At 37.7% G+C, this 23,611-nt stretch overlaps 1 protein-coding gene across 3 annotated transcripts in view; it reads right to left on the reverse strand.

Moving 5' to 3' along the window:
- The window catches only part of PTPRB (protein tyrosine phosphatase, receptor type B), a 130,457-nt gene that overhangs the window by 68,469 nt on the left and 38,377 nt on the right, over window positions 1-23,611 (reverse strand). For all 3 annotated transcript variants that reach the window (XM_027542554.1, XM_027542555.1, XM_027542553.1), the window contains 5 exons: window positions 12,209-12,484; window positions 11,277-11,528; window positions 9,432-9,695; window positions 5,933-6,202; window positions 4,296-4,556 (listed from right to left, as the gene is read on the reverse strand). In XM_027542554.1, the coding sequence (XP_027398355.1) occupies window positions 4,296-4,556; window positions 5,933-6,202; window positions 9,432-9,695; window positions 11,277-11,528; window positions 12,209-12,484 (1,323 nt within the window). The remainder of the gene's footprint in view (window positions 1-4,295; window positions 4,557-5,932; window positions 6,203-9,431; window positions 9,696-11,276; window positions 11,529-12,208; window positions 12,485-23,611) is intronic.

Below are 23,611 nucleotides of genomic sequence, written 5' to 3' on the forward strand. Positions count from 1 at the left end.
TAATTCTTTACTGGCACATTCTCAAGAGGCCCATTCTTATTATACATGTTTGAGTGAGTGAAAGTCGCTCAGTCATATCTGACTCTGCAACCCCATGGACCGTACAGTCCAGAATTCTCCAGGCCAGAATACTGGAGTGGGTAGCCTTTCCCTTCTCCAGGGGATCTTTGCAACTGAGGGATTGAATGCAGGTCTCTCGCATTACAGGTAGATTCTTTCCCAGCTGAGCCACAAGGGAAGCCCTATTATACATGAAAATGCTACAACAATATAAGATATAGTATCAAATAATAATAATAATAATGATAACAACTGAATCAATTATCAAAAAATGTAATTGGCCTATACAACAGTGATAGGAAAGAGTCATTCTGGGGTCCAAGGCCTGATCTGTCTCACCTGTGAGCCTGTGCCCCTTACCTAATTAACAACCATTGTGATTTTTAACCTGTCCATTAACAAATCTTTTTACACAGACCTTGAAGTTGGCACTTGATCAACATTTCCTTTGTGCCTCTTCCCAGAATTATGATAGATAAGCAAAGGGATTTGAATCTTGGCACAACCTTTCTCAGAAATCACTGACTTTTTGATTAAAATATAAACATATTAAGTAAAATAGTTTACTGTACATGGGTTGAAAGATTCAATTCTAATTCTAAATTACATGTGAAAGCAAAGAAATTATATGCCAAAATAATTTTGAAAAACAAAAATAAAGTTGAAAGACTAACATCATCTGATTTCAAGACTTCTAGAAAGCTACAGTAATGAAGACAGTGTGATGTTGGAAAAAAAGTAAACAGACTAATGGAAAAAAATTGAGGATCCAGAAATAGACCATGTAGACTGATGTTTTTTTAAAGATGCAAGGGCAATTCAGTAAAGAAAGGAGAGTCTTTTTCAACGAAGAGGATTAGAACTACTGGCTATTCATGTGCAAAGAAAGAAACCTTGCCTCATATCTCACATATATACAAAAATTCAAAATTGATAATACACCTAAATTTATAACCTGAAACTATGAAACTTCTAGGAGAAAATTTTGATGACCTTGTGTCAGACAAAGACTTCTTAGATATGACACCAAAAGCATATTCATAAAATAAAAAATTGACAAATTGGACACCAAAGTTAAAAACTCATGTTTTGCAAGACACACTAATAAATTAAGGAAAAGACAAGCCAGAGGGGGAGATCAAGATGGTAGAACAAGAGGACAGAGAGCACAGTGAAAAAGCAGAGGACTACTCTCAACTGAAAAGAAAAAGTACATCCCCCCCAAAATGAATGAAACAGAAATCAACAATTTACCAGGCAAAGAATTAAAAACATTGGTAATAAAAATGTTAACTGAATTAGGGAAAAAGTTCATCTAAACAGTGAACATTTTAACAAGGAACCAGAAAATAGATCCAACCAGAAATGAATAACTCAATAGCTGAAATAAAAGAAAAAAAAAAAAACAAAAACACACTAAGCAGGAATGAGGAGCAGACTTAGTGGAACACATAAGTGATCTAGAAGACAGAATAATGTAAACTAACTCAATCAGAACAAAGAAAGAAAAACACATTTTAAAAAATGAAAGCAATTTAAAAGATGTCTGGGATAACATTAAGTGTTCCAATACTTGCATTATAGGGGTCCCAGAGGTGAAGAGAGAGAAAAGAGGATTGAAAATGTATTTGATGAAATTACATCTGAAGACTTCTCAAGCATGAAGAAAGAAACAGATATGCAGGTTCAGGAAGCACAGAAGGTCCCAAATAAGATGAACCCAAATAAAGCCACAAGATATAGCATAATTAAAATGGCAAAAGCTAAAGAGAAAATTCTAAAGGCAACAAGAGAAAAACAAAGACGCATACACAATGGAATCCCTATAAGGCTGTCAGCTGATTTCTGAGCAGAAATATTCCAGGCCGGAAGGCAGTGGCATGATACATTCAAAGTGCTGAAAGGGAAAAACATCCAACCTAAGATTGGATGATTATCAGTTAAAATACAAGTAGAGATTAGCAAAAACTAAAGACAAGCAAAAACTAAAAGTTCATCAATACTACATATACCCTAAAAGAAAAGTTGAGGGGTCTTCTCTAAATAGAAAAGAAGTAAGAATCTATAGGAAATGAAAAACTCCCACTAGAAAAGGCAAATATATAATAAGAATGAAGGATCAACCACTTAAATAAACCAGTACATACATTAAAAGACAAAAAATTGTAAATGCGACTATAATAACAATATACAATTAAGGGATAAGCAAAAGATGTAAAATATGGTATCAAACCCACAAAATGTGGGGTAGGAAAGTAAAAAATGTAGGTCTTTCAGAATGCATGAGAACTTAAATAACTACCAGTCTAAACCAAGTAGATATAATTATAGGTCAGTATATGTGAATCCCATGACAACCACAAATCAAAAAGGATAAAATATCAAAGAATAAACTTAATCAAGGAGGTGAAATATAAAGTCTGAAAACTATAAAAACATTGATGAAGGAAACTGAAGATGATACAAAGAAATGGAAAGACATCCCATGCTCTTGGACTAGAAGAATTAATAATGTTTAAAATGGCCATACTACCCAAAGTAATCTATAGATTTAAAGCAATTACTACCAAAATATCCAAGACATTTTTTACAAAGCTAGAAAAAAAAATCCTAAAATTCACATGGAATCACAAAAACCATGAATTATCAAAGCAATCTTGAGAAAAAAAGAACAAAGCTGGAGATATCAAGCCACAGTTCAGATTATACTAACACATAGATCAATAGAAGAGAACAGACAGCCCAGAACTAAATCCACACACTTATGGCTATTTAATCTATGGCAAAGGAGGCAAGAATATACAATGAAGAAAAGATATTCTTTTCAACAAGTGGTGCTGGGATAACTAGACAGCTACATGTACAAAAATGAGATTAGAACATTTCATCACACTACACACAAAAATAAACTCAAAATTGATTAAAGACCTAAATGTAAGATTGGAAATCATAAAACTTCTAGAAGAGAACATAGGCAGAACACTCTTGACATAAATTGTAATAATATTTTTCTTGATTTGTCCCCTAAATGTAAGAGAAATAATAGTAAAAACAAATGAGACGTGATTAAACTTAAAAGCTCTTGCACAGCAAGGGAAATCACTACAAAAACACTTTCATTTCTGGCACAAACCATGAAAATGCCCTCAATAAGCACAAATGCACATGCTGGACAAAACATAAAAATGTAAATATATGAATGAGCTGTCAAGGATGTAATGAATTCTCAGAAACCCATAATAAGGTGAGAGAGGTAACTGGATAGCTGAAGCAGACTTTCATCATGAGGGCACCTTTCAAATATAAATCTAAGCTTTGATTTTATAGCTTTGCTGGAACTATGAATAGGACTTTTCCAGGGTGAGGAACCTCATAGGTGACTCTGCATAATACTGAATCCTGAAAGCTTGCATTCTAAATGTAAGTGAAATAAATATTTCCTTCCTGTTCCCCATATACTTCAGCCTCCTTATTATTGGGAGAAAAAAACTTCCACTGAGAATTCATCACATTTTCAGTGAGTTTGCAACCCAACTTCATAAAACCTGGGTGATCAAAAACCTCAGGCTGATAATTACGATTAAATGTCTGAGTTGCTAAAAATCCTGTGCACCTGAAAGAATCTCAAGAAAAGAAAATTCCTTCTGAAACCTATCTCAAAAAAATTCCCACAAAATAAAAATCCAAGATATATGAGTTTAAAGTAAATTATCCCAAACATTTGAAGAAGTAAACACCATGGGCAAAGGCAGGCAACTCAATAAACAACAGGACTGAACTGATGATTTCAGATATTGCACTAATCAGACATAGATTGAAAATAAAAGCCATTAATTTACTTAAAGAAATAGAGGGGGGATAATGGAAAGAGCAACAGAATACAAAACAGATTTGAAAGACAACCAAAGAAAATATTTAAAAGTGAAGAACATAACAATTGAAATTTAAAACTCAGTGGGTGGACTTTCAAACAGATCAGATAAAACGAAAAAAAGAATTAATAAACTAAAAGTAAGATCTGAGGAAATTATCCAGACTATAGCCCAGAGAGCAAATATATGGAAAACATGAAACATGAATGTATGTGTATATATATGTATATATATATACACACACACACAATGCCCAGTATGCCCAGTACTGAATAGGCTCTTAATGAACATTTATAAGATGAATGCTACATAATTCAGCAGACAGGATACTTTTAAAGTCTAAAATTTATTTTAAAATATTACCTGTTCTTCCTTTTGTTAAAGATGAATTTTTGAGGTCTCCACTAATACTGGTAACTGTAGCTATGTATTTTCGTCCAGGCACCAGGTTAGTAAAAGTGAATTCTCTGGCATCTCTGGGAAGCAACTTATGGATGAATAAGAGGTCTCTGTCGATGAGTGAGACGATGTATCTCTCCCATTCTGCTGCAGGAGTCTGCCACATGACGCTCAGCGAGGTTTCATTGGCATGTTTGACACGAAGGTGAAGGACAGCCAGGGGGACTGAGGAAAAAGCAGTAGACATTTGGGTCATTTGGATGCTGGAGGAGACTCTTGAGAGTCCCTTAAACTGCAAGGAGATCAAACCAGTCAATCCTAAAGGAAATCAATCCTGAATATTCATTGGAGGGACTGGTGCTGAAGCTCCAATAGTTTGGCCATCTGATATGAAGAACCGACTCATTAGAAAAGACCCTGATGCTGGGAAAGATTGAGGGCAGGAGGAGAAGGGGACGACAGAGGATGAGACGATTGGATGGCATCACTGACTCAATGGACATGAGTCTGAGCAAGCTCTGGGAGATGGTGAAGGACAGTGCGTGGTGTGCTGCAGTCCGTGGGGTAGAAAAGAGTCAGACACGCCTCAGCAACTGAACAACAGCAATGTCTGAGTCATTGATTTACTCGGATACATTTGAGTATTCTTTAGAGACCTGCTCCCTTCCATCCACAGAAGTGTTCTAGTCGAACATTTCTTTTCTGAATACTTATAAGCATTTAGCAAAAAAAAGAAAAAAAAAAAAGAAAGCTAATCACAAAAAACATTGTTTGTGTAACATAACCAGAAATAAGGATTCAAAAGAGTACTCTTGGAAATTACTGGGTCATTTATTTTTGATCATCATCCAGGAGATATTAACAGTTGGAAAATGAAGAGATGACTGGAAGACACAGTTGGCAAGCTAAAGACATGTCTTGGTCCTTTTCTTTGACATTCTTCTAAGAACACTGCATCAGTGTAGTTATTTCCTTATTATCAGGCAAGACTAGGAGAGAATATATTTGAATTTCACTCTATGTGTGGCATATTCCATGTCACAGGGATTTGCATAGAAATGTTGAGCTTAGAGGTCAACTTTCTTATTTGAGAATTGAGGAAATGGACTCAGAGAGGTTGTGACTTGCCCATGGAATTACAGTGTAATGGTGACAGCAAGAACACCGAAATCCATGTCTCAGAAACTCTCCTCTGCCCTAAAATCTGAATATATCCCTCATTGCTTTAACAACTCTTCTGGGGTACCTGAAACTCCCCCATTAGTCAGCAGTGGGTCAAGCCAGTGGTTCTCTTAACACTAACTACCAAGAAATAGTTATCAAATATCTACTTTGTGGGGAGGATTCACCCAGATTGTTTCCTTATTCTTTTGATGTTAAAAAAGGTCTTTCTTTTATACAACAATGGACTTACTAGCGGAAGTGATTTCTATTGTTCTAATTTGACAAAATTAAACATTACCAACCTATTTCAGTCTACCAGCCTAAAATGTCTCAAATCTAGGGAATGCTGGGGTAAGATATTGATGGTTACCTGAGTTACTTGGACGAAGGTCCAAATTAAGGTTCTGTCAGTCATTAACACCATAATATTTGCTTACCTGTCCTGCCTTGGCAACGCGTAGAATTCTTCAGATTTCCACTCTCCACAGTGACTTCTATCTCATACCGTCTTCCCGGTATAAGCCCCACGTCATCTATGACATAGTGTGTTTCCTCCTTTCCCACGGTGATGTTGAGTAGCACCGAAGAATCATTCCAGAGCAGGATACGATACTGCTCCCAGTCTCCAGCAGGGGGCGACCAGCTTACTACCAGGGACTTCGTAGAACCATTGCTATTTGCCTCCAGGTCCCCAACTTTCTGTGGAACTAAATAGTGAAATGATGTCACAAGGAGATACTAAGGTAAGGATACTTGTTCACTTTTCATGGGCAACAGTAGATAAGAAATCTAATACTAGCAATTCAAAACATTTCTATCTCCTCCTGATGTTTGTGAATTGCAAATGAGTAATTTGGAGCCATCTGACATGTGAGAAATGTTTGCTAAAATCATTTTAGCAATATATCAGTAATGCGATCTTTTGTAACACTATTAATAACCTGGTGATACAAATGCTCTGTTTTTTTTTTTTTTTTAATTATACAACAGCCCTAGAGACAATATTGATGTTGCTTCTAATGACAGTGACATTGATGGATGTGGTATCTTTTGGAAGACAGTGGTCACAAAACTTTTCTTTCTTTTCCAATTGAAAAGATTAATCTTCTAGCAATATAACTCTGATCTTATTATTCCTTTGCTCAAAACATTCAAGTTTCTCCATTAACCTTGGATAAATATAGATAACCAGAATAAAACATCAAGTCTTTGATGCAGAGTTTGTAGCTCTCCTAAATCAGAGCCCAGATCTTGACAGTCTTCATTCTGAAGTCTCCATGCAGGGCTCCTCCCTCATTCCCCACTCTTGAACGCTGGCCTCCAGTTTCTCATCCTTAGACCTTAGATCGCCTGGGCTCCTCTGCCACTGTGTCTTTGTTTTTATTATTCCCTATACCTCAAAAGGAGAAGGCAATGGCACCCCACTCCAGCACTCTTGCCTGGAAAATCCCATGAACGGAGGAGCCTGGTAGGCTGCAGTCCAAGGGGTCGATAAGAGTCGGACACGACTGAACAACTTCACTTTCACTTTTCACTTTCACGCATTGGAGAAGGAAATGGCAACCCACTCCAGTGTTCTTGCCTGGAGAATCCCAGGGACGGGGAAGCCTGGTGGGCTGCCGTCTATGGGGTCACACAGAGTTGGACACGACTGAAGCGACTTAGCAGCAGCAGCAGCAGCAGCATACCTCAAATGCCCTTCCCTCTTTTCCCTCTTAACTTGGCAAGAGCTTCATATTTTAAAAGTCCCAGTTAAAGGTTATTGCCTCCCCAAAATCTTTACTGATCTTCTGAAAGAGAGCTTCTCATTTCTTTCTGACCATATTTATGGTTTTTACCTGGCATCTCCAACAACACAGACAATGGACCCTGGAATCAGACAGTCTGGTTTAAACCCCACCACTTACTGGTTGGATGACTATGGACAAGTTATTTGACCTCTCTGAATTATCTATAAACTGGTGATAACAATAAGACCTCTAGTGATTTTGGTGAAAACTGAATGAAATAATGCTGTAAAGTGTTCAGTCAGTGCCTGATCCATGGAAACATCAATATAATTACATCATTAAAATGTAATATTTTTAAAAAATTGTGTGCATATTCTACATTCATGTGATTAAAATGTAACTTCTTTAAAAATAAGAGTTAGCAAAGTAAATATTGATATTTCAGATTTGTCAGGCCATATATTTCTATTTTTCTTTTGTTTTCTTTCTTTCTTTTTAAAGCCTCTTTAAAATGTAAGGACCACTCAGTTTGGGGTTGCACAAAAAAAGGTCACAGACCATATTTGGTTGAAGGATGTAGTTTGCTGAACTCTACCATCTTAATAACTCTGAAAGTGCATGATACTATAATTTATACAAGAAAGGCACTGAATAAATGTTTGGTGGCATAATAAAATAATTTATGGGAAACATGGTTAAGACCCTGATGCGGGGAAAGATTGAAGGCAGGAGGAGAAGGGGACGACAGAGGACAAGATGGCTGAATGGTATCACCAGCTTAATGGACGTGAATTTGAGCAAGCTCCAGGATATAGCGAAGGACAGGGAAACCTGGTAAGCATGGGGTCACAAAGAGTTGGACATAACTGAGTGACTGAACAATAAACAACAACAAAGCCCTCATTATAAGAGTTGATCAGAAATATTTTATTGATTAGTATCAGTTCTAATTCATTTATGCTACTTAAGTAGTGTGACATGAAAGAGCACAGGGCAGAGCCAGTAATACAGATTGTTCAGAAATGAACCCAAATCCATTTGCTTAAAAAACTCATATGAATGCAATCAACCCTCTGCTTGACTCTGCACAGGGGGTCCTCACTCATAGACACTCTCAGTCTATGTAGGAATTATGTAGACTATACTTCCCAAGGTGGGAAAAAATTTTCCTTCTAACTTATTTTGAGAAATCTGTATGCAGGTCAGGAAGCAACAGTTAGAACTGGACATGGAACAACAGACTGGTTCCAAATAAGAAAAGGAGTACATCAAGGCTGTATGTTGTCACCATGCTTGTTTAACTTATATGCAGAGTACATCATGAGAAACGCTGGGCTGGAGGAAGCACAAGCTGAATCAAGATTGCCGGGAGAAATATCAATAACCTCAGATATGCAGATGACACCACCCTCATGGCAGAAACTGAAGAAGAACTAAAGAGCCTCTTGATGAAAGTGAAAGAGGAGAGTGAAAAAGTTGGCTTAAAGCTCAACATTCAGAAAACTAAGATCATGGTATCTGGTCCCATCACTTCATGGCAAATAGATGGGGAAACAGTGTCAGACTTTATTTTGGGGGGCTCCAAAATCACTGCAGATGGTGACTACAGCCATGAAATTAAAAAAACGCTTGCTCCTTGGAAGGAAAGTTATGACCAACCTAGACAGCATACTGAAAAGCAGAGATATTACTTTGCCAACAAAGGTCTGTCTAGTCAAGGCTATGGTTTTTCCAGTAGTCATGTATGGATGTGAGAGTTGGACTATAAAGAAAGCTGAGTGCTAAAGAATTGATGCTTTTGAACTGTGGTGTTGGAGAAGACTCTTGAGAGTCCCTTGGGCTACAAGGAGATCCAACCAGTCTATCCCAAAGGAAATCAGTCCTGAATGTCCATTGGAAGGACTGATGTTGAAATTGAAATTCCAATATTTTGGCCACCTGACGCGAAGAGCTGACTCATTTGAAAAGACTCTGATGCTGGGAAACATTGAAGGTGAGAGGAGAAGGGGACAACAGAGGATGAGATGGTTGTATGGCATCACCGACTCAATGGACATGAGTTTGAGTAGACTGCGGGAATTGGTGATGGACAGGGAGGCCTGGAGTGCTCATGACTGAGCGACTGAACTGAATTATTTTATCCCATTCTAAGATGGATCAGAGAGTGATTTGAGCAACTAAGGAATTTGTGGAGCCTTAGACTCACCCGTTCTGCCCACTGCTGTCCTGTGAGCAGATAATTCACCAGACACACAGCTGACGGTGACTTGATAAAGTCGTCCAGGGGCCAAGTCTTTAAATTGACTTTCAGTAATCTGGGATGCTAATGTTCTGGATTGTTTGATGGTCCCTTGGTAAGACAGGGTAATGTTGTAGAAATCCACATTTCCGGAAGGCCTTTGCCACTTGACTTTTAGAGAAGTCATAGTGCCTTCATTCGTCACCTTCAGATTTGAGACTTCCATGGGGGCTAATTAGGAAGAACAGGAAAGAGATTTTAATTCAGGATGTCATATCAGTCTTATGGCCACATTCTGACCTGTATTTTAATCTCTATAAGCCACAGTCTCTGCTCTGAAGAAAATGACTTCACGACGTTAAAAAAAAAAATACTACAAAACCCAAGAAAGGTTGTCTGGCTAGTGGAGAGAGCACAAACATGGCAGTCAGGAGCCTAGATTCTGGCTCAAATTTGTCCATAGTTTGGCTGGGCAACCCTGGACAGCTCTATATCACTAAGCCTAGGGGCCCTTAGCTTAATGATGGCTTGGGTCAAAAAAACTTAAAATGGTCTTTTCCAGTTCTGAAATTCTTTAAGTGGACTCCTGAAAGAAGTCAGTCATCTGCCTAATTTCTACCCATCTTTTTTCATGTATTTAATAACAACAAGTACATAATAAATAGACTGGTTGATTGATTGGGTATCGTAAATTTTTGTGCAAGTACTTTCTTTTTCATATTAAAGCATGATAAAGCTAAAGCTTAAGAGTTGTGCTATTATTTCATCAAAGGAAATGATTACAAAGAAGAGACACTTTGGTGAATATTTTTTCTAACTTTTGCCTATGCTATAATTTTGAGCCTCACTAATGGTACAATATAAATTAATCATGTTTCACTAAAATAATGGATATAGCACACTGTTTTTGCACAGGCCAATTAGAAATGTAATTGCTCTTGATATACATAAATAATAAGATATATGGTACTTTTTTGCTACTATATATATATATACATATTTTTTAAGTGTTATATAAAAATATGTAAATATATAGATGTCTTCAAATATCTTTCCTACCAACCTCCTATAGTTTCAGGAACTCTCTCCCTAGAATAATGTCTAAGGCACTACATATTTTAGAGTTTCTCTTAAACTTACATAGCTTCCCAAAGGAGGGGATTTATTAATACAGTAGACTGACTAGAAGCATTAGAATTCACTTGGATGGAAGCTCCATGAAGGCAAAGACATTGTCTTTCTTGGACACTGTTGTATCTACAATGTTGAGTATATTGTTTGCACCTTACAAATACTGATTAAAAGAACGAATGAGTATGTGTGTATATACACGATTCATTAAGATTTAGCATAGCACAGATTAGCTTTCTTGCTATGTCAGCCTATGAGAACAGCTATAGAATTGGGTCTCAGTAGATGCTTCATAGAAGAGAAGGTTTGGAAAATGGCTGGTTCACAGGAGTAGGTGTTTGTATAGCACTGAGAACAGTAATCCTGGTTCATTGTGAGTGATGTCACAAAGGCAGTAATGCTGGTTTAAGAGAAGTAAAAATCCTTAAACAAAAAGAGAAGCTGAGACTATATCCATGATTAATTCTGCTATTTCATAACGCTGCCAAGGGCTAGCCTAAAGTTTAGAATAAAAGGGAATCCCTCTTTCTCTAAGTAGAAATATGGATACATATTAAGGTCCTTTATAATTTATGGATTTTAATTTGTCCTATACTACCACTATTCAAATAATAAACCTTGTTTATTAAACATTTCCTTGAATTGAGCTTATTACTGTACAGAAAAGCTAGGGAAACTTACTTGTCCTGGCTGATTTCCATCTGTAGTTTTGCAGCCCTGCAGCCTCGCTAACAATGGTGACATTATAGAGGTGACCAGGTGTCAGTCCATGAAAAGTGTAGAAAGTAGTGTCCACGGCAATACTATGAACTAGAATCCCTTTATCCATTAGCATCAGCTGGTATCGTTCCACGTTCCCAGAGCCACGTGACCAGGAAATCAGAAGCGAATTAGTTTTCGCCAAAACACCAATATCTTTCACTGGGGATGGCACTAGTGGGATAAAATGCATTTCCGAAGTGTTATTCATAATTTCCTTATAAAATATATAGACACATTTAATTTGAAACCACACATTCATTTTTGCTTCTCTGTAATTTGTGTAATAACTAATGAAAATAGCACCCTCGACATTTTACTGGGATCTGGATTAACGCTCTTTTCAAATCCCACAGCCTAAAGCTACATCATAGTTTACCTGTCTATCTCCCCCATTTAACAGGTATCAAGGTAGATTTTGCCAATGAAGTATGATGTGGCATAGCAGTAAAAGGAAAAGAGAAAAGAAAGAACTATAGAAGATGAAAAATTGAAAGAGCAATAAAGCAGGAGAGAAAATCAGTGGAGAGTGAATGGTAAGACAGTGCGTTATGGAAGGAAATGGTAATGTGCCACTGATACTGGGAAGCATGGGCACAAGCAAAGACTGGAGAAAGTTCCGGTCCCAGAGAAGTTCCACAACTTGCTCAAAATCACCTGGCAAGGGGGCAGCCCAATCCCACCTCCTTGTTGCCAGTCCAGTCTTTCCTCTATTATCAAACAGTTTCGTTGTCTGTCTGTCTGTCTGTCTATTGTTGATCTCACAGCATTCTTACTCCTTTTTCCTGAATCTAATATAACTTCAAAAGGAGTATAGACTATTAAATACCCAACTACATGTAAACGAATCTTACCTGTTGATCCATTGGCATACATTGTAGAGGAACGTTTATCCCCAGAAACAGCTGTGATGGCAATATTATATTTATTACCAGCAGTGAGGTTGAAAAATGTGTATTCATTCCGTGAAGCTCTTTCTTGAATTTGGGCCGTCTGTATCTTTTGGTTATCATCAAGTAACTGTACCTCATACCAGGTGACTTTTCCCGAGGAAGGAGTCCACCAAACATGCAGACTGGTGGTAGTAGTTTTCTCTTTACTGACTTCAAACCTAGCAGGAGGTAAAGGATCTGTGGGGCAAAAACCAAAAAAGAGAAGGTGGCTTGAGGACTTTTGCAGATGCACTCTTACCTTGCTACAATCCAGACTCAGTTTCCTTCAACGCTTTCAGAACTCTGCTGCCCATGATATGAATGGGCATTTTACACTACTTCCAAACCACTGTACTTAAAAAAGGAATCTACCTTAGCTATTAGTCATATAAACTCCTTTTTCTCTAATAAAACTTTTTTGTTACGACATCTCTGAGCTTGGAGATCCAAGCAAGGTTACATTTTCTTTGGCTTGCAGGTTTTGCATTTTTCAAACACTGACAAACATCCAGGCTCTTCCTGGATAAATACTGAAAATCTCAGCAGAAAATAAAGATATTAAGAAATAATTTTAAAATGTCTGCTAAATGTTCTCTTTTTTAGGTTGTGGGGCTTAGGGGGTTACATTTACAAAACTTTGGGTTGTTCTTAGGTATCAGAAAGCCACAAAAGATACAAACCTGATAATGAAGCCAAGGTTAGGTATGTTCACCAAAATGAATACTCCCAACAACAGGGATTCCCTGGGACTTCCCTGGTAGTCCAGTGGTTAAGAATCTGCTTGTAATGCAGGGGATGTGGGTTTAATCCCTGGTCGGGGAACTAAGATCCCACATGTCCTGGACCAACTAAGCCCATGCCCCACAACTAGGGAGTCTGTGCACCGCAAGGAAAGATACCGCATTATGCAGTGAAGATCCTGTGTGCTATAATTAAGACCCAACTCAGCCAAATAAATATTTTTAGAAATTGGGATTCCTTATGTCCCTAGATTTTTTTAAACTTGAGTTCTGGGACATTTTGGAGCTGCCAAAACTCTTAGAGCAGACGGGAATGGGTTAGCCCTGCACCTGGCTATGCACTTAGTTTCAATTCTCAAAGCCATGGGTCAGTTTGAGGAGTCCTGTTTCCTGTGTCCTGAATCTTCACTGTAGAACTTGAACTAGGATGACTGTTACATCTCCAGGTTAGGAACTAAGTCAATAAGATTAGAGAGCAGATGATGCTGTGGGACCATCTGAGCAACGAGGCTCTCCTCACCCTGAATATGGGGAGAAGAAATGTTGACAGTAACATATACATAGTTTTCAGAAATCCAACCTGGCTTTTGTTTTAAGAAATGAGCCCCAGATACTGGAGACTAAATTTCAAGAGTCAGGTTAACTGTTTTAGTGGCATGGCATAGTGATCTCAATTCTTATCTACAATCTGGTAAATTATATTTTACTCACGAAATAAGAAATTCTAGCATCTTCCTAGAACAGTATATGTTTTAAGAAAGTCTTCACTTGTTATTAGCATAAATATAAATAGGAACAAGGTAATCTTACTCTATATTCCCCATAGATGCCACACATAGGCTAAATACAGCTAAGTCAAGGCAGCAAACTTTGGGACTCCACAGCACAGGTGAGCTAGGAGGACACGGTTCTGTGGTTTATACCCTAGCAGCACAGGTTCACCTAAACAGTGTAGACTCTAGAGTCCTGAATCGGGTCTCCCGCTTTGTAGCTGTATAGCAATTCTGTAACGTCCCTGTGCCTCAGCCGTGTCCTCTATGCAATGCTGATAACAATACTATCTTTTCAGTAGATCTGTTATGAAGATGAAATTGAGTATTTTATCTAGAGAACTTACAAAAGTGTCTGGCATGTGGTGTTCAATGTTTGCTATTATTACTATTACTATTATTCCTCTTCTAGTTGGGACAATCTCGTTATATAAGTAGTGGCAGAGAGAGTGGGCTTTGGAGTCAGAACTCAATTCAAATTTTGGCTCCCTCATGTATCAGTCATGAGACCCTCTGGAAGTTACTTAACCTTCTAAGCCTCCATTTCTCCCCCTGTCTGGTGAACATAACAACAGTACCTATATTCTTAAATGTTTGGAGGAGTAACAAGATATATCAGAGACTTCACCTGATATACAACGTATTCTGTCTGTGAGATCATAAAAAAGAAATTTCCTCCGAATCACTGACAGAATGGAGGCAAAACTGGAATACCATATTTTTTAGAGACTAAACTGATAATGGCATTAATCGCTTTTCTTAAGAAAAAAAAAACTTGGAAAAATCTTATCAATTTATTCTCATGAACTAACTTTCTAACCCTTAAGATAAAATAAATAAAAAAATTCCCAAGATGATTCTCATTTATGGGTTCTTGAGGAAAAACAGTATGGGTTTGTGTCTGTGTGTATGTGTGGCAATATTATTTAAATTTTCTATCCTACATAACAGTCTACAATTATAGACGCCATAATAAAAGGAAAGAACACAATTTCCCCTCACAGAAAGTTTCCTTGTTATCATGAGGTTCTCATAACCCGAGAAACTCAAGAGCAACCTTGTCATAGCCAACTGAGGTGATGCGTTTTTGCTGAAGAGGCATTTTAAGGACAAGAACAAGAGAAAGAGATGCTTTCCAGTGATTGTTCAAATGGAATCAATACTGTCACCTACATGCACAGCGCAGCCAGGTAAAGGTTAAAGAAAGTGACGTTATGATCCTTATGATCTAAACATACATAATTTGCAAAATAAAAGCTATAAAAAATGAATTTTAAGGTTGCGTGCCTAGAGGGTGAAGTTCAGAAATGCAGGCTTTATCTAATCTCTCTGAGCCAGAAAACAAAACAGTCAACCCTTTGTACATCCGCTAGAACAAAGGAACAATGAGATTGGGAAGTGCCTGGGCTGCAAGAACCTGCACTGGAAACAAACACTTAAAACCCCATTTATGCTGTGATAAAGGCCTTTGCTGGCAGACATCCACTATTGCTACGCATGCAGCAGGAGTGCAATAGTTTTCAGACATTTCAGTCTAAGACCAAGGAAAATTCTGCTGTATTAAATTTTTTAAAGTTTTCAATATTTGATTAGAAACAAATTAGGTACTTCCATCAGGATGCTAATTTCAACGATTTCTCTGTCTGTCCATCTATCTACCTATCCATCTATATATCATCTACCTATGTAGATAGGTATCTATCTAGATACCTAGATAGACATATGAAAGAGAGTTTTAATGCTATTTGAAAATTTAGTCATATGTCTGTAATATTATCATATGAAGATCATATGTAATTAGAAAACCCTACTTGACTTATATAATTTATGCTGATGGCTAAAAGTTACCAATGTACACATGTGTGCATTTATAGCCTTTCTTGTTTTTCCATCCACAGCTCTCATACATACAGTAACCAGTGAAGTATTATTAAGCTATGAGAACTATTGGAAACCATAAATCAATAATTTAATCTCAACCAATATATCAAAATTTATCATTAGCCATAAAATTAAGATGTCTTTGTTTGTATTTCTTGCTTCCGGACAGACCTGAAATGTGGAGTGCCAAATGCAAATTCTGCAGTATTCAGCTGCTCAGTTTCAGTAAATTTCATTATCAGGAAGCCCTAGAATTTCATAAGTAGGTTTGCTGTCGATTTGCTTTTTCTGATAAAGTTTAGTCAAATTCCTGAACCAAAACAGATTCTTCCTTTTTTTTTTTAATTGACTTAAGGATAGAGAAAAACCCACATGTATAAAATGGAAGTAATATTTTAAAAATTCTTTTGTATAGCCATTAAAGCATTATTATCTATTGCTATAAGAATTTGAGGAGTGTTTAGAATTCAAAATGTTAGTATGTATTTTGGAAATAAACTTAGCCTTATAACAAGAGAGCAGACAATTCATAAGTTAGTTTCAAAAGCTTTTTTTGAAATCATATAGCACAGAGTATACATGCGTAGGATCTGGTCATTTACAATGTGCTTTGGAGAAGACGATAAGAGGCATTAAGTGACTCGTTTACATTACACAGGTAATTCAGCTGAGCTTCTAACATCTGGCTCCCAGTGAGTTCTTTTGTATCACACCTTACTTGTTCCAGGGTGGAAAATGATGACCATGAGTCTCATGGTCAGTATAACAAAAAATCAAACCAGATGTCTAAGAAAAATAATAGACAAATTTATAGAAGCTTCATTTGATGAAGCTTTGATGATGGTTTGGACACTGTAATACAGATAAATGAATAACAACATTAATAAAAGCTAAATCTAATTCCACATCCAGGAACATTCTATCGATTTTTTAAAATTATTTTTCTTGTCTATTCCTTTTTATCTCCTACTCTCTTAACCTGGTGTTCCTTGTGTTGTGTCGGATTACTCCAAGTGTCTTTCTTATTTTCTGTCTTTCTCCCACTATTGCCAAATAATTGCTTTGTATATCTCTCCCATCTGCCATCCTGATTTCCTAGGAAGCACCAAGAATTCTTCATGAGATGAAGTCTGAATTTCTCCACAGAAACTCAAGGTCTCCTCAAGCAGGATACTATCCTCCACCCACCTCTCCAACACACACCTTACGTTTCAGCACTAACTTCAGTCCAAGAGATCTATGTGATTTTATGTGATTACAGAGTCAACTTCTGTACCTTTACAGGAATTATGATACTATTCTAGTTAAAAGCAGGGTGGCTAGGAGACCAGAAGCTGCATTTAGTAGCCCTCTACATAAAACGGTGTGAACATCAACTATTCATATAAACTAATTGGGAATTTTATCATGGAAACACAGTCAGGGTGAGGCAAAAGCCACAAACCATTCCTTGGTATGGGTTTTTGAAAATGGGCAGAAGAAGAAAATGAGAAAGCCACTGCTCTCACAATCTGTAGTTAAATACATTTATAAAGAGGAAGAGCTTCCCAGGTTGCAGTAGTGGTAAAGAACCCACCTTCCAATGCAGGAGACATAAGAGACTCAGATTTGATCCCTGGGTCAGGAAGATCCCCTGGAGGAGAGCATGGCAACCCACTCCAATATTCTTGCTTGGAGAATCTCGTGGACAAAGGAGCCTGGCGGGCTACGGTCCATAGGGTCGCAAACAGTCTGACACGACCGAAGTGACTTAGCACACATGCATAGAGAGGCAAATCTCTTTCAAAGGGCTTCCCTGGTAGCTTTGTGGTAAAGAATCCGCCTGCCTGTGCAGGCAACATGGGTTCAATCCCTGGATCAGGAAGATCCACTGGAGAAGGAAATGGAAACCCACTCCAGTGTTCTTGCCTGGGAAATCCAATGGAGTCTGCTGGGCTACAGCACAAGGGGTTGCAAAAGAGTCGGACAAGACTTAGTGACTAAACAACAATGATTTTATTTTACTTTGTTGCAGTTTGACTATAGTCAGCTTTCTGATTTATAAGATGATGTATACCATATTATGCTAATAATACATTTCATTTATCAACTTTATACATTAGACATAAAGTTCAGGTAGCAAAGAACTTTCAAAGTTTTAACAGCCTTGAAATTAAATCAGGTTAGACAATCACTGCATCATGATTAACAACAGTGAGGGATACCATATTATTTTACAGGTCACCATATTTGGCCTCTGAGAGTCTACAGTTTACTCAGGCACATAGGACTTGTGAAAAAAGTAAACACAGAGGTGACTTATCAGGGAGGCTGACTTTGATGTCACACTATACCTGTGTTCAAATCCCAACGATGTCACTTTAAACAGTGACTTTAGGCAAGTCACTTAACTGCATCGAGGCTAAGTCTCCTCATCTGTAAAATGGGACACCTGCTTTACAGAGTTGCAGTGTTAAGAGGTAATGGAGGCAAAGTGTTAAGTATAGCCCAGGCATGTGGTGAGGCCTCAGAAAATGCCACTTGGTGTGAGCACTGCTACTGTTCTTGCTGTTCAGGGTAATACAGGTCAGTGTCAATGCTGAAAATGCACAAGGGGAATGACATTCAAGGATGAAGATCTCAGAGGTGGGCTTCATGAAGGAAATGAACTTGAGCAAGTTGGAAGGTCAAGCAGGATTTAGAAATCAAAGAGAGGCCATTGCAGAGTGAGAGGGCAGTTTAAGCTTCAGCTGCTGCTGCTGCTAAGTCAAGTCAGTCGTGTCCGACTCTGTGCGACCCAATAGACAGCAGCCCACCAGGCTCCGCCGTCCCTGGGATTCTCCAGGCAAGAACTACAGCACTGAAAAGCTCATTTCCGTCGAGTATTAGAGAACTGTGTCAACACTGAGGGGACCCTGACAGCTGATAGAGACTTTAATACCCTCAGGCCCAGGATATCCTTCAGCAGTCCCACTCTTCTCTTTGATGTTAACAGTGGAGGTTTTCTTGGGAATTCCCTGCTGGTCCAACGGTTAAGAGTCAGTATTTTCATTGCTGGGGCCCTGGGTTTGATCCCTGGTCGGGGAACTAAGATCCTGCACACCACGCAGTGTGCCAGAAAAGCAAAACCAATTGAGATTTTCTCAATATTATATAAATGCAGTATAAAGGGAAGTCCTTTGGCCTCCTCTTCCAAACAGACTGCTGCCCAGAAGTCTCTCTTATGTAGAAATTCATGTGCTGTTGCTTGATGTGTGCTTCTGAACCTGGACATCTCAGTACCAAGGAATTACAGTTAATGTTAGGTCTGATATTGATACTGTGGTTATGTTAAAAATAATGCTTATCATTCAGAAATGCATACTGAAATATTTATAAATGAAATTAAATAATGACTTGGGCTGTGTTGATATGATACATGGTTAGGGAGTGAGCGGGGATATAGATGAAACAAGATTGTCTGTCAGTTAGTAACTGTTAACAGTAGGTAATGTGTAAGTACATGGTCATTCATAATACTATTCTGCTTATTTTTTATGTATTTGGGTTCTTCCGTCTAGAAGGAATAAGAACAAAAGCAAAACCCCCAATCCCTGGAAATCTGTATGTGTATCTACCATGTTAATTTCAGTTGCATAGATTCATCTTTGTTTATATACATTCCTACATATAGAATGGCCTTGACTTCTCCTACAATGTTAGAAAGTAGTCAGCATTATCCTCTATCCCCCAGGGGGATTCCAGGGAACTGGTGTCTGGGAATGGAAGACATAATAAATTTTCTTCCATTTCGTCTGGACAAATTAGATTTTACTTTTTGGTAATGTGCAGAATGCCATGCCCACCTACAGAAGTCAGACTAATGGCAGAAGCTTCCAAACACACACAAAGTCACATTCAGAGAACTAGGTTGGTCCATTTCATATATGGAACTCAACTTGACCTTAAAATTCCTGAAATAAATACCTTGCAAATCGCTGATTCCTAAATACTGAAGCCCATCACCAGAAGTACAACACAATCAAAATCAATATTATTTCATCACACTAACACACTTTTAATCATTATTCTACCCTTGAGTAGGCTAAGTATCTATAGATTTAAAGTATTTTGTAATATATTTTCTTCTCTTTAAAGGTTGAGTTGAAAAGTAACAACAAACTATCACAGGTAATTTGAAAGAACAAAAGCCAACTTAAAAATTATATCCATTCTACAGAGTAATAGAAAGAATAGGAGTAGGAGTTGGGGCCAGTAAGTCAGGGTTCGAGGTCTATGTTTGTTAACAGTATGGATTTGTGATTAGTTAATTCTTATGAATATCAATCTCGTCTCCAACCTGAAAGTAACAACAGGAAACATTTCACACTTAGTATGTAACAAAACCGGTTGTAGAATTCATGTCTGAATCAAAACCTCAAAACCTCACACCCTATGAAGTGAGCATTACTTTTATTATTGTCACGATTTTAGAGATTAGAAAAGGTTAATAACTAGGCCAAGGCAACTTGGTTAGTAAGGAATGGAGGCAGCTGCTTTCAGAACTCATCTCTAAATCACTATGTAACCTGTGCCTCATGACACTCCCTCCACAGGATTGCCATGTGGATATAATTAAACAATATATGTTTAAATGTATTAAATATATATATAAACAATATATGTAACATATATATAAACAATCAGTTAAATATATATATTTTATACTTTTACTTATGAAACAAGGTAGATGAAAGTATTTTAAATACTACAGGAGTACAAGACAAATATTAGAGTATTATTTTCTTCTTGGGAAAGACAATAAATACTTCTAAGCATTATAGAATTAACCAGGCATAAGAGGAAATGGTTACCAAAATCTTAATGCCAATGAATAATAGAAAAACTATATCATTATCTCTTGAACTTCAGTATGCAATGATTCACTTTGATATTTGTTTAAAATCAGATGCCCTAGGCTCTACTTTTATTTATTTATTTTTTTAATTTTATTTTTAAACTTTACATAATTGTATTAGTTTTGCCAAATATCAAAATGAATCCGCCACAGGTATACATGTGTTCCCCATCCTGATCCCTCCTCCCTCCTCCCTCCCCATACCATCCCTCTGGGTCGTCCCAGTGCACTAGCCCCAAGCATCCAATATCGTGCATCGAACCTGGACTGGCAACTTGTTTCTTACATGATATTTTACATGTTTCAATGTCATTCTCCCAAATCTTCCCACCCTCTACTTTTAAATTCATCACATATGAGGTAGAAGCCAACAATATGCTTTTATAACAAACCCTGCAACAGATGTTGATGCCATAGGTTACAGACAGTGCTGAAAAATAATGACCTGTGTTTAGAGCTACGTGAGTGTTATGAACTGAATTGCATCTCTCTAAAATTCATATGTTAAAGCCCTAACTACCAATACTTCATAATGTGACTGTATTTGAAGATAAGATCTCTAAAGGGGTAATTGATTAAAATGGGGTCTTTAAGGTGCTTCCTACTCTAATATGACCGGTGTCCTTATAAGAAGAGGAGATTAGATCATAGACGACACAGATGAAGGACCAAGTAAGGACATAGTGAGGTGGTCATCTGCAAGACAGTCAGAGGAGCCTTAGAAGAAACTTGCTGACAACTTGATCTGGGACTTCTAGGCTCTAGAGCCATGAGAAAATACATTTATTGTTAAAGCCACCCAGTCTGTGGTATTTTGTTATGGAAGCCCTGGTAAACTAATAAAACATGTTGAGGTGGAAATAATAACTGACATAGTAATTAGGTAATTAAAGTTTTTTAAAAGTTAAAAACACAGGAGCTAACGTTAAAGAGCTAATTCTTTTGCCTTTTTGTTCTAGGCTGATTAGCAGGGCTTCCCAGGTGGCGTTAGTGGTAAAGAATCCACTTGCCAATGCAAGAGATGTTAAGAGACTCAGGTTCGATCCCTGGGTTGGGAAGATCCCCTGTAGGAGGGCATGGAAACCCACTCCAGTATTCTTGCCAGGAGAATCCCATGGACAGAGGAGCCTGGTAGGCTACAGTCCACAGGGTCACAAAGAGTTGGACAGGACTAAAGCACACTAGGCTGATTGATAAGAACCTGACAGTGACTAACAAGAAAGTATATGACACAAAGATATTCTTCCTATCGGTAAAGTTCCCTACCATCAGATTACTTCCCTGGGCTCCATAACTTACCTATAACCCAAGGAAAATAGACCATATTTTTACATACATTCAGCTTTCCTGGTGGCTCAGACGGTAAAGCCTCTGCCTGTGATGTGGGAGACCTGGCTTCAATCCCTGAGTTGGGAAGATCCCCTGGAGAAGGAAATGGCAACCCACTCCAGTACGCTTGCCTGGAAAATCCCATGGACAGAGGAGCCTGGTAGGCTACAGTCCATGGGGTCACAAAGGGTCAGATGCAACTGAGCAACTTCACTTTCACTTTCTTTACATACATTTTCCCCCTAAAGTATTAATTTCATTTATTAATATTTGTCTATCATCTATTTATTCATTCATAGGTCCACCCATTCATCTCTCCATTCATCAATCCATCTTTCCATCCAATTAATCAATATTTACTGAACACCTACCATGGGCTAGATGCCATTTTAGGTCCTGAAGAACTACTTCTTATTCGTGGAAAGATAAAAATTCCCCCAAATTTCTAAATGAAAACTCTACAGGTTCATGTAAGCAAACACTAATGTCCTTAGGATACTTTAAGGTAAGGAAATAAATAATCCCCAGTCCAGGGGATTCGGGGCAACTGGTACCTGAAAGGAGAAAAGCCACAATTCAGCTTTAGAGAGGTCCAGGCAGAATGATCAAGTTTTGCCAAATCTTCCAATATTTTAAGGTAATCAATATATCTGGTATTTATGTGAATTTTCAGCTTAATGCTGGTGAAATAATCTGAATTTTTCACAAACATTACATGAACCAAACAAGATCTATCGAAATAAATTATGCAGATAACAAATATTGAAAACCTCCACACTTTTGTGAACACTGGGTCCTCAGAGTCTATATCAGAGGCTGTGCACTGGTGGCCCCTGGGGGTGTCAAGGAGCCTAAATAGTAGATTTTGTTTGGCTCACGTACTGTTTCAACACCCCAGGGGCTACCAGTTTGCAGTCTCTGATCTGTATTCCGAGGACAGAGTATTAACAGAAGTGTTGAGGTTTTCAAATTTATAATCTGTTTCTAATAATTTACAACTAGATAATTTGGCTTTCAAATTATTACAGTTCTTGCATTGATCGTTTATGACCAAATACATCCAAGAGAAGCAGAGCAGGGTATTCAACGGGAAGAAGTGGTAAGGCTCTGTCACCACCCTTATCCTGAACTTCTCTCACCTCTATGGAAGACTACAAGGACAGAGACCATGCTTTGTCATCTTTATTAATCACTACCTGGCCTAATTCCCTACAGTATCTGTGCCTGATAAATGTTTGTTGAACTGAATTTGAATCCACATAGGTTTTCCAATTCTGATTTTAAATCTGGAGTGAAAACTGACTGTTGCTGAAATAGTTCCTATTTAGTTAAATTTTATTTTAAGGTCATGTCTACATTACTAAAATAACTATTTTTAGATAATTTACCAGGAAAAATAACCAGACAAATCCCACTTGGAATGACACAGAGATAATCTAAGCAACTGCTATATCTCCAGCCATATCATGCCTTGCTCTCACTCTATTTTACTCTGTAATGATAACACAGGCATAACGGAATAAGAAAAGGACAACATATCTGAATGACTTTTTTGGTCTGAAGTTATATCTCAGACTCAATATTATGTGACTAGTTGATCCTGCTTTTATAACAATAAAATATGATTTGTGGCATTCATCTCTGTAGCTTACCAATTGATACTAGAGGGATACCAGTACTTTCTCTAAACTTAGAATAAAAACTCACATATGTCCTTAAAATATAGGAA

The sequence above is a fragment of the Bos indicus x Bos taurus genome, chromosome 5, assembly GCF_003369695.1.
Source record: "Bos indicus x Bos taurus breed Angus x Brahman F1 hybrid chromosome 5, Bos_hybrid_MaternalHap_v2.0, whole genome shotgun sequence".
Classification (NCBI taxonomy): domain Eukaryota; kingdom Metazoa; phylum Chordata; class Mammalia; order Artiodactyla; family Bovidae; genus Bos; species Bos indicus x Bos taurus.